At 47.4% G+C, this 12,402-nt stretch overlaps 1 protein-coding gene across 1 annotated transcript in view; it reads right to left on the reverse strand.

Moving 5' to 3' along the window:
- Positions 1–3,612: 3,612 nt before the first annotated feature.
- The window catches only part of LOC107124722 (perilipin-3-like), a 12,031-nt gene continuing 3,241 nt past the window's right edge, over positions 3,613–12,402 (reverse strand). Inside the window, exons 3-8 of the mRNA XM_015428220.1 lie at positions 12,180–12,262; positions 11,463–11,718; positions 7,225–7,339; positions 5,132–5,177; positions 4,304–4,429; positions 3,613–3,978 (exon numbers count right to left, since the gene is read on the reverse strand). Of these exons, the coding sequence (XP_015283706.1) occupies positions 3,613–3,978; positions 4,304–4,429; positions 5,132–5,177; positions 7,225–7,339; positions 11,463–11,718; positions 12,180–12,262 (992 nt within the window). The remainder of the gene's footprint in view (positions 3,979–4,303; positions 4,430–5,131; positions 5,178–7,224; positions 7,340–11,462; positions 11,719–12,179; positions 12,263–12,402) is intronic.

Raw genomic sequence — 12,402 nt, forward strand, 5'->3', positions numbered from 1 at the left:
GCATCAGCTTTCAAGAAACACAGCTCTCTTCATCAGATACATTTATGGTGAGGCCGTAGGGTTTCCAAGGCAAGAGACTAACAAAGGTATTTTGCCACTTTCTGCATCTGCACAGCAATCCTAAACTTCCTTAGTGGTCTCCCGTCTAAGGGCTGGCCCTGCTTAGCTTCCAAGAGCTGGCGAGATTGGGCTAGCCCGGGGCATTCAGGGCAGGGCAGGAGGGCAGGTTCGGGTCCAGAAAAGCCAGGTTGGATTCTCTGCCATGGAAGTTTGCTGGGTGGATCTCAGGTCAGTTACGCACTTTACTTATTTACAGTCCACCTTCCTCGCTGAGACTTAATATTTTGTCGTGATGAGTTTGGTCATAATATCTAATTTTTAAAGAGGGGAGCATTCAGGCTTGAGATTCTTCACTTTGCAGTCCAAAGTGTTACGATCCAGGCAGAGCTTTGCCACATAACTAGTATAGACCGTCTCCATGCCCCTGCTACTGACACAGTGCCAGAACACAGCCTAAACTGGCCCACTTGCCTGGGCTGCAAGCGGCACTAGACACTTTCTCAAACTCTCAACTGGCAGCTGTCCGTGCATGTTCTAGAACAGCATTTGTCATTCAGGAGCGGAAACGAAAACAGGTTGTGTTTGTGTGGCATTCATGCAGTCCTTTTGTGCTGAGACAATGACCTTGTCATCTCTTCCTATGCAAGTGCAAACGAAAAATGTAAGAATGACCCAGACAGTAGAGTGATTTATTGGAGAAAGAGTGAAGAACCTAGCTTTCTTCTGCAAATGCAAACAAGTTAATTAATGCCCTGACCTGGACAGATTTGCAGTGGAACAACCATTGAGTCCGTACAGAACACCCCCCCAAAAAAAACCAGACTCCCAATTCAGAATAAGAGGGACTCTCCTAAAAACCTCAATCCTTTTCCTGTTAAGACTAAAGCAATTAGATTAGAGAGCTAAAGTGAAACACAGAGGCTTACAAAATCATGAAGTAGGAAGAGTGAAAAGAAACCCTCCATCTGACGAAGGATAGCGATAATGATTAGGAAATCCCTGGAGATTTGGGGGGGGTGGCCTGGGGAAGGGAGGGCGCACAGCAAGGGCGTGACACCATAGAGTCGTCCCCCCCCAAAAGCAGCTATTTCCTCCAGGGCAACAGATTGCGGTAGCTTGAAGAACCGCTTAACAGCTTAATTCTGGGGAAACTCCAGGTCCCATCGGAAGGCTGGCAACCATCTGGCAGGACTCCAGGTCACCCAAGTAAATTCTCCGTAATGTGTAATGACCCTAATGCATAACTAGCCTATGGGATTCAATACTGATGCACTCACACATTCAATCAAGTTCCTCAGAAATACAGTATTAAAATAAACACTGTTGCATTAGCAGGTGGGGGTGTTGATGGGTGATACTTATCTGTCTTTGCAGCTTTGGTTGTTCCAATGAGGAATGGATGGGAAGAAATAGAAATCTAGGGAGTTGTAACACACGACTAGAACCAGCCAGAACGTGTTGGTCTCTTGACTGCAGATCAAGAGATCAAAGTAGAGGCAAGGGTTTGGGGATAGCAAGTGGGATTCAAGAGGAGTATAAAGCAGACAGGGGTTGTTGCGGGGATTGCTAGCTAGGAAGGGCCAGGTGAATGGTCTTTTCCTTTTATAGGTGGTCCACTGGGTGGGAGGTAACTGTTCCAACCTGTGGACCCAACCTTCCTGTTAGTCCGTCCCAAAACTAATCCTATTGGTTGCCTATAGGAGTGGGAGGTTGCCTATAAGGAGTGGTCAATATTGACATCTAATACCTTACTCAAGGGAGACATCTGGGCAGGTGTGAAACCTTGGCGTCAGGATGCTTCATCGAAGTGTTGATGAAGCTGGCCATCCTATTGTAAACCAAATGTCCATTTGGCAGGAAATACCAATGCAGGAACAAAACATGGATGTGTCGTAAGTGATCACAACTCGATCTGCTCTTCTCAAGTTGTTGTTTCTTACTGCTCACAATAATGGAGGTGTGTGCTTCTTCACCAGGCTGATAACTGTGTAACTGAAACCTTATTCACGTGTAAGGCTTGTGCAGGCACCTTCTATGTGTTGCATCACAACAGGTGACTTGGAACGTACAGTTCTCTGAGCCTGTGTGTGTGCACAGTCCATTGTGTGTAGCAATAAATATAAGTCCATAAAGCAAAATATCAGGTTCATTCTCAAACACTGAGGCCTTCATGTTGAGAAAATAGTTGGGGGGGGAGGCTCAAGTGTCCTACCACATCACAGCTCCATCACATCACAGTTCCGATCTGAATGAGGCTCGCTCCCATTGATTTTTAGACAAAAAACTGGGAATGCTGGGCTCAAAACTCCCAGCCTCGCATCTGTTGAAGACATGAGTTCCATAAGTCACTAAGATGTAGAACTCCCTATAAATAGCAAGGCACACCCCTGGCCTTCCTGATTCTGGTATGTTGATTTCTGTCTCCAAAAATCAATCAGTACCCTCAGGCAAACTTAGCTCACCAGTCTAGGGTTGCCAACATCAGCCGGAGCCGGGAATTTCCTCAGAATTAGAGTTACAGAAATCAGATCAAGATAAGTAGCTGTGTTAGTCTGTAACAGTAGAAAAGAGCAAGAGTCCAGGAGCACCTTAAAGACTAAAAAAAAATGTGGCAGGGTAGGAGCTTTCGTGAGTCACTGGTACCTGAAGAAGGGAAAGCTGGAACTCTCAGAGGTCATTTCACAAGAGGCCAAGGTACTACGCAGGGTGCCAGAACAATTTCAGAGGAGGTTAAGTCTTAATGACTTCTACCAGACAAGCAAACCGATAATATCAAGACAGCCTGTGCACATAAGAGAAGAGACTGGATCTATACCCCGCCTTTCACTCAGAGTCTCAGCAGTTTACATTCTCCTTTTCCTTCCCCTCCCCCACAACAGACACCCTGTAAGGTAGGTGGGGCTGAGAGAGCTCTCTCGAGAACTGCCCTTGAGAGAACAGCTCTGAAAGAACTTGTGACTGACCAGAGGTCACTCCAGCAGCTGCATGTGGAGGAGTGGGGAATCAATATCCAGTCCTCCCAGATTAGAATCCGCACTCCTAACCACCACACCAAATGAGCATGAATATCCAAGAGGCCATTCTCTGCTGAACTGCCTCACCCACAAGGCAGTGGTTGACAGGGTTGTACCCCAAACAGCCTCAGACTCAGAGACCAACAACTCAGCCATTCATTGCACTTAACTGTTTATTGGCATACAGACAAAGAAGCACATCTGTGACAGAAGAACCTCAGATACAGCCTTCTGTACACCAGTCCATTGCAAGCAGGAAAGAGGTGCAGTGACTGAGGAGGACTGGGCTGGGCTTGAACACCAGTCATAAACTTGAATAACGCCAACCCCAGAAGCTTTTAGATAATATTGTTGACTGAGACAGGCATCAGTTCCTTGGATAGATGTTGTCTGCCAACACCCTTCTGATCTCTTTTACCGAGAGAAAAAGAGTCCTACATTTTTAGACAGGCATCGTACATTACAAGCTACAGGTGATACCAGTCCGCTAGAACATCATCCTACTGCTTGATCCCCCAAGACTGGAATTGACGTCACTTCAGGCATCCGTCTGCACCTCCTCTTTCGGCTCTGTCAATTTTGCCGCAGAAGCTCCAGCAGGAGAGAAAGGGCCCACAATCCAGGTGAGGGGAGCATTCTCAGCCACATATTCCAGGAGTTCATCCAGAGCCTCCCGGGCCTCGGCCATCTTCTCTTCGCTCTGGGCCAAGAGGTTGTTGGAAACATCATGGAAGGATTGTACACTGGAAAAGGCCGCCTGCAGGTCTTCCATGTTGCTGTAGGTCTGCCTCACCATTTCCTGGAGAGCAACGGGGAGGCCCTGGACATTGGCCAGGAGGCTCTGGCAGATGGCTTGAAGCTTCTGGGCGAGGCTGCGGGAGAGTCCCAGGGCCTGGGACCCAATCTTTGATAGAGAGAAGAGAGATGGGTTTGTCAGCCTGGAATCTGAGAGCCCTCCTTGGCCATCAAACCTTTGTGGATGGCCTTGGGCTAAGCACTCTCAGCCTGACTTCCCTGAAAGTGTTTTTGTTGATGGATAAAATGGAAGGTAAATTGCTTTCTCTCTCCCCTGGGGATAGAAACAGGGTAACAAACAATGATTCAGAGAGCATCTTTGGAGACACTGGCCAGCCCAAGGCTGACTTTGGTTCAGCAATACCACAGCATCATCATGCAAACTCAGCATTGCCAAGAGAACAGACGTTGTTAAGGATGCAACATACCTCCACCTGACCCTCTCCATCAGCCTCATTCTGCTCCACTGGCCGGCTCTTCTTCCATGCCAGCCACATCTCCTGCAGCTTCTCCTGCCCATCTTGAATTTTTTGATCCACGGCCTGCTTGGCATACTTAATCTGGGACATTAAGTAGTATCATAATTAGGCGCACCTAGGTATTATTGTCCACGTAGCTCCACCCCCTTCCATCTCTTCTGCTAAGTACATATAATTTCACTAGGGAAGTTCTCAACATTCCGTAATGCTGGCATGAGCAAGAAAGACCATCTGGGTTAAAGTTAAGCAGGGGCCCCTACTGCGTTCCAGGAGTCAAGGAAGCCTCGCTCTGCCTGAGGGGACTGGCCTCAAGGATCCCTAAAAACATGGGCAAAGGGACTCTGATCCCCATCCACCCTAATCGACAGGTCTTTAGCTAGTAAGAAGATACTTACAGAGTGCCTTTTCGACAGCAATGAGCAACAACCAGCACCACCAGGCCCATAGCTACTGTGGGGCCACTCGGGGCCCAGCCCCCTGACTTACTGCCAAGGCCCCCTGACTGCCAGTTTTTTATTTATTGTGCTCACCGCCGGCAACCCCTGCGCCACCCTCCAATCCCATGCCACTCTCTCTCACCAGCTGTGGCCACTCTCATCAGCAAGCTGGCAAGCGCTCTCTCATCATCAGCAAGCTGGCAATAAGTCACACCCCTGCCACCCTCCAATCCCACACCACTCTCACTCGATGGCCACTGCCACTTTTCGCTCTCTCTTGTCTCCCACAAGCTGGCAAGAAGTCAAGTCCCACACACCCCTCCAATCTCACACCGCTCTCTCTCACCTCTCGCCGACTGCGGCCGCTCTCTCTCATCGCCGGCAAGCTGGCACTGGACTCAAAGTATTTTCGCAGTTAGTAGTGTTTGCATTTGTTGGGCTTGCAACAGTGTTCCTATTCAGTTTGATGTGGAGGATTTTCTGGTTTGACGTCGGTTGGGGTTCTCAGGTTGTACCTTTTTTGTGTTCTGCATTGGTTCTTTAGGCTTCAGCGTACAAGTTCTCATCAACCATCCAGGGAAGAGAGGCGCTGTTCTTGTATCCTGATTCTCCCCAAATGTTCCAGTATCCAGAGACCCAGTACTAGCACACGCTAAATATGAGAGCCTGAATGTGCTGCCCTCCTCATCTTTAAAAACAGGGCTGGAGCCAGGGATGGAAGCAAATACTGAAATTCCAAGCCTCTGTCCCAAGGATTTGGGTTTCAGTTTAAAATACAGAACCATAATGAAAGTGTGCAGCCAAGGCTTATTTTATACCCAGTGAGTACAAAGGCACAGACTAGACACTTCCAGCTTCTCAAATTGGTCTTTTGCTAACGGGTTTGGCCATTTTACATGAGGTCACAATGGACCTTCCACCCTAAAAGGTAAAGGTAAAGGTTCCCTTGCTCGAAAGCCAGTCGAATCCGACTCTAGGGTTGCGGTGCTCATCGCCGTTTCAAAGCCGAAGAGCTTCCACCCTACAGACCCATACACCATTCCTCTACACCACACACCATTACTATACAGTCTGTACAGGTCTGCCTTAGCCCATGCCTGAACCCAAAAAAGTGGGAGATTCTTTGTCTGCTTACATCTTACCCTGTCCTAGCAGGAAGACCCTTTGCTTTTTCTCAAGACATCATCTGTTCAGCCACCCAACCCTTCTGTAGTCCTCTACACCCGAGGCTACCCTCAACCAGGCCTTTTTTGGCCCAGCTTGGTGAAACTCTCAGCCTACAAACATCAGGGAATTGTTACAATTCTGTAGGACCTGTAAGGCAGAGTTGTTCTGCCAAGCATATGGCTGAGGACAGCAATGTTTTTTTAACATCAATGTGTTAACATCAACGGTCTAAAGGTCAACAGTTGCCAACAGACATTTGGTTGAGAGCCAGTTTGGTGTAGTGGTTAACGGTGATGGACTTTAATCTGGAGAACTGGCTTTGATTTCCCACTCCTCCACATGCAGTTGTTGGGTGACCTTGAGCTAGTCACAGCTTTCTCAGAGCTGTTCTCTCAAGAGTGGTTTTCTCAGAGCTCTCTCAACCCCAGCTACCTCACAGGGTGTCTGTTGCGGGGAGGGGAAGGGAAAGGAGATTGTAAGCCCCTCTGAGACTCTGAGTGAAGGGTGGAGTATAAATCCAATCTCCTCCTCTTTCATGAACTGCTTTTACATGCACACCCTCCCCTGCTGTTCTACTAAAGTAAATTGGGGATTAGAATTTTATTACAGCACCATGTGGGTATTGAGTATTTTTAGACTGTTGATGATTTTTATGTATTCTTGTAGGAATCTGTTGCACACTGCCCTGAGCCCGCTTGTGGGGAGGGTGGCATAAAAGCCGAATAGAATAAATAAATGTGCAAGGAGCAAGCCCTCCACTGTCTTTGGAAAGGAACCAAACAGCATCCCTTTCCAAGCCAAGTATTCTGCTTCTCCTTCAGAAGCACCCAGGAGGCATCAACTTTGCCCCTGCGGAGTCCACCCATTTGGAAGCAGTTGCTTTCAGCACAGGAGAATACTTGGCTTGGAACTTCTCAGCATTTTGTAATCGGGTTTTCCTTCCATGGTAGGACCTGCTGGCTCCCTGAGGCTGGAGCCTCTTGCTCTGGGACTGCTGAAGAGGTCTTTGTGTTCTTACCAGGGGTCGTTTTGTAGAAAAAGAGGTGCAGGAGCTCATTAGCACAACTCCTTTGCATATGCCACACCCCCTGACATCACCGGAAGTGTGTCAGAAGGCAACACCCACCGCTCAGGCTCCACTGGACTGTTTTGGATTGCTAGCTACTGGGGGAGGGGGGAATGTGCAGATCTATCCTCGCAGAGGAGGGAGAGCTTTTACCTGAAGAAAACTTGGTCTTAAAGGTTACACTGGACTGTTTTGGACCAGGGGACCGACGGAGCTTGGTCGAGAGGGAGCCCAGCTGCACATAGTAGCTTTGCTGCTGTTTCTGCTTCTCTACAGGAGCTATTCCAGAACCTTCCAACTGCAGGGAGGCTGCAAGGGAAGCTGGAGAGAGGAGAGAACTTGGTCAGAGCAGTTTGGCCTTGCTGCAATTCTGATTCCTATGAAAAGAATGTCAAGGTTGGCCATCTTGAGCTGGAATAGGAGCGACACCTTAGTTTCTTCTTTTCCTCTCTTTCTCACTCATTCCTTTAGTGGCATCATATCCTTCCTGCCCCACCAGTAGTACTTGTCTCAGTACTTCTTTGAGCCTCACCAGGATTCTTGGCAGACAGGAAGAGTCACTTCAGCCATTTATACCCCACTTTCCCCATCATGGGATACCTAAAGTGGCTTCTAAAGTCTCCTCCCTTCCATTTTATCTTCACAGCAAGCCTAAAGGGTAGGTTTCAGCTCATCCAGCAGGCATCCATGGCAGAGCGAGGATTTGAACCCAGACCTTAGCCTGACACTCTAGCCACTATACCACACTTGAACCGTACTCTGTGCTGGCTCCCTGTCACCCCTACTTGCCACATTTTAAACACTGTCATTGTAGAACTGTGTCACTGTGTCAAGATAGTTTGGGTGTTGGGGAGGATTACAGAACCCCTTCCCTTTCTCATCAGTCCTTTTCGCTCTATGTTGGACCCTCCATGTTCTATGCAACTGAAGTGAATTCAAGTGTAAACACACAGATCTGCAGCTATTACATATAGTTTGAGCATGATGCGTGCATTTTTTGCAGGCAACAGGATGGAAGTAAAGCCTATCAGCTGGTCTCTTCTCAATGAACGGTCAGATCTACCAATGATCCCTATTTCTGATATAATCTGAGAGTAGAACTGTTTTGTAACGATTCCATATTTACTGTATGTGTGTTTAAAAGTTTGGTTGGTGTGAGGAATCTAGAGTGCTGGAAGCAAGCAAGTGGTATGATTGGTGAGTGACAGAGAGGGGGAGGGTTTTTGGAATGGATGCTGTGTGGATGATTGGAATGTCTATCCGGTGTGACTGTGAGGTATGACAGTTGAGTTAAACAGTTAAACAGACAGTTGAGGAGAGAGACAGCAGAGAGTGCTGTACAAAAGCAGTTAATATATGAGTTTTGTCCTGAGGTCTCTGTGTGAGAAGTTTTCCTGGGTGAAATATAAGAGTAAAGTCTCTGTGTTATACGAGTTACAATTGAAAGCTGAGAGTCTAAGAAAAGTACAGTGAAATATTGTTACAAAGTGGCTTTATCCTCCCTGTCAGTAGAGGAGAGGCTTGTGAGAGACACCAAGCATTTGGTCAAATCATTCCCAGTACTGTTTACCTTGTTCACCCTCGTGTTTATACTTTCGTTAAATAAATCCTATTTACTTCAAGTTTACCAGCTAAGTAAAGAATTCTTCCACAGACCACATAGTTCCTCGAAAGGCCTAGACCCCGCGCTACAATACCAACCCCAGAAGCAAAGAGAAGAATTGGAATTTATAGAAATTCCTGGTGGCAGCTAGAATACCCTACAGAATAAAACATAAAGAACATTTTAAAAGTAAAACTAGACCTCCCCAGATAAGAGGTCGTCACATATTTGAACAGTGAAATAGACCTGAAGCCATAGAATGGCTGTTCCCATGCTCCACCTCAAGCTGGGACATGCCTTTAAGCATCATTAAATCTGCTGGAAGTTCAGTAGAAACTAGTATCTTTAGGCTATGTCTGATCCTTCTCATAAGGACCCATGCTCTGCTGCTATGCTTTAGGCCTGCAGTTCAGTCTCTGAACACTCAGTTGCTAATAGGTAAAGGTAAAGGTTTCCCTTGCTCGAAAGCCAGTCAAATCTGACTCTAGGGATGCGGTGCTCATCTCCATTTCCAAGCCAAAGAGCCAGCACTGTCCAAAGACATTTCCGTAGTCATGTGGCCGGCATGACTAGACGCCGAGGCACACGGAATGCTTGTTACCTTCCCACTAAAGTGGTACGTATTTATCTACTTGCAATGTCTTGTTTTCAAACTGCTAGGTTGACAGGAGCTGGGGCCAGAGACGGGAGCTCACTCCATCATGCGGCACACTCGGGTCTCGAACTGCTGAACTACCGACCTTCTGGTCTGCAGTTCAGCGTCTTAACCACTTGAGCCAACACAGCCTTCTAATTGCTAATACTTTCCCTTAAAATCCTCTCACATTTGTCCCTTCGAAGTCTTGAATTAATTAGTACTCCTACTACTGCAAACTCCATTTAATTTTGTTAGTTCGTCCCTTGCTCTTTTTCCTGATCTCTTCCTTCTCTCTATTCACTCCAAGCTGTCTCAGTTTAGGCTGTATACTCCTTCAGGGCAGGAAGCAGGTCTTGCATGATAAACCACGTATGACTGCATCTTTAAACAAGCTCTGGAAGGTTTTGTTGTTTTTTTAAACACCTGATGAGTGTTCTTGAAAAGCTGCAGAACAGACTCGAGTCCCACAGAAACTGGAGCTTGGACAGGTGCCAGTACACAGAGTTACCTACAAGCACTTCAGGTCTGATCATGGTGACTCTGATGCATTAAGGACACTATTAGACTTGTGCTGCTAGTAACTCACTTTCCAGGTATCTGTCCCCCATAGGGTTGCCAGATGAGGCTGACAAGCCAGCAGGAGACTTTCCAGGAGCCTCTGGGAGAGGGGAGGGAAGACGCATGATTGAACGCCAAAGGAAGTTCTGGCCGTCACATTTAAAGAGATGGCATTCCTTTCAAATGCCTTCCCCTCCACTGGAAATAACGGGGGCACCTCCTTTTGGGGCTCATAGAATTGGACTGCCTGGTCCAATCCTTTTGAAACTTGGAGCTTTTTTTCAGAAGAGGGACTGGATGCTATGCAAAAACTTTGGTGTCTCTACTTCAAAAAAAACCCCAAAAAACCCAGCCCCCCCCCCGAGTTCTAGATAGCCGAAGATCGATTCTCCATTTACCCTATGAGGACCAGTCCCCATAGGGTATAAAGGAGTGCTCAGTGGAGATCCCCCCCCCCCGCCGCTTTCTGCTAACCCTGAAGCAGGGGGAGGGCTCCAAACCAGGGGATGTCCCACCCCCAACTGGAGATTGGGACCATGGCAGGCAGTGAGGGGCTTAAGGCTTCTCCACATGCCAATTCCCCAAAGCTGAAATGGCCCTCAAAGTGCTATGTATACTGAAGGGGTACAAATGAGTTTCCCCCAATGAGACAAGTAGCACCCCCAGGACTATTTCAAGTCAGGATAGCTGTGTGGATGACTCCTATGTGTGATGACTCCAATCCAAACTGGGCCCTATGCACTTAGAAATCAAGTTTCTAGCAGTGAGCTTCCATAACACATCTGTTCTTGTGGCAGAGCCAGGTGTGCCAGGAAGACTATAATATGCAGCTCTGATCTGAATAGCCCAGACTAGCCTGATCCCATCAGATCTTGGAAGCTAAGCAGGGTCAGCCTTGGCTAGTATTTGGAAGGGCGGCCTCCAAGGAATACCAGGGCTGTGACACAGAGGCAGGCAATGGCAAAACCACCTCTGAAGTGTCTCTTGTCTAAAAAGCCCCAAAGTCTAGCTCACCATCTAGTGGTGCATAACACTAAACAGAGCTAGAACTTCTGGCTGCCAGACAATCTTAGGATCTCCTGGCTATTCTACACACAAGGCCATACAATAATTATTAGTAATATGCAGTTAGGTCTCGAGTGGGATCATAATCCAGCAGCGTACAAAGACCATTTTTAGAGGCCAAGTAAGTGGTATTTTGGATAACCTAGGAAGCAGTTACATCAGGGGTACCCCATTTGTTACCCACCAACACCTTTTCTGTTCCCCGTCAAATGTTTTTAGAAAGTGGATAGGGCCAGGTGGGGCTTTTGGCCAGCAAAGCTTCTGATTGGTCACTGGAGATTTGATTGGAGATATGATTGGCCATGTGGATTTTTAAAAACATTGCTTTGGTGGTAGCCACAAGGATCTTCAAAAGCTTGGCTGAAGGTAAGCTGTGGCAGCCATCTTGTGGCTGGCCTCACCCCCTTTGAGAGCCATTTGGTGGCTGCACCTGCCATGCCATGTCAAAATTTCAAAGGTGTCCAGAGGTTCAAAAAGGCTGGGGACCCCTGAGCTAGATAGTGAGTACAGTTGACGTTGGCATTCAACATACAAGCACTTCACAAGGGTGACTTGAAGAAACTTGTTTCTCCAGTACTTACCTAGCTCTTCATCAGTGACTGGGAGCTCTTCAGATTTTTCAATCACTTTGTCAACCCCACCAGCAACCATGGCCAAGCTGGTCTCCATCACAGTGTTCACACCACTGGTCACTGCTGATCTGGCCATCTCCATGCTTTCCTGGGCGGACTCTTTGGCCACATCTACCATACTTGACATCACATCCTTCACATCAGTGACTTTTGAACAAATAGAGTCCTTGGCACCAGCAACAAGATCTTTGGTATCCAACACCACCTGGAGATAAAGTCCAACGGAACAAAGGTCAAGGGACAGTTGCAAACACCACTAAGGCAGAGTCTAATGGTTTCTTCCGAGTAGATATGGAACTAGAGATCCTTCTAGCACACTTACTAGGAATAGGCTGTTTCTAAGTTACTGTTACAGTGCTTCATGTGCATGCATGCACTGTCCTTCTAAAAAGGAAGAAAGCCAGGGCCTTGCCACCGAGTAGATGGTGAAGACCACTGCACTAGGGTATTCATCATTCTATCCAGTTTGTAACTTGGGGCCAGTCATCTAGATCCATCCTGTCACAGTTATGATACTGCTGGCCTGACCCATCTTAGATTAGGTGCATTTTAGCTGTAGGTCACAGTTTATCAGCTGAGGAACATCTGCTAGAAAGACAAAGCCTGAATTTAGAGCCAATAGAGAGGGTGCAGGAAATACTGAAAGCACTTAAGTGAAACCTTTACCTTTTCCACTGTCTGTTGCAGGACAGGCAGTGTCTCCTGTAGCTTGTCGAGGCCCTTACAGGCATAGGAGTTTGCTGCAGCAACTAGAAGAAGAAGAAGAGATTGGATTTATACCCCACCCTTCACTCAGAGTAGTTTACAATCTCCTTCCCTTCCTCTCCCCACAACAGACACCCTGTGAGGTAGGTGGGGCTGAGAGAGCTCTGAGAGAACTACTCTTGAG

The sequence above is a fragment of the Gekko japonicus genome, unplaced genomic scaffold, assembly GCF_001447785.1.
Source record: "Gekko japonicus isolate JY-2015 unplaced genomic scaffold, Gekko_japonicus_V1.1 scaffold1907, whole genome shotgun sequence".
Classification (NCBI taxonomy): Eukaryota; Metazoa; Chordata; class Lepidosauria; order Squamata; family Gekkonidae; genus Gekko; species Gekko japonicus.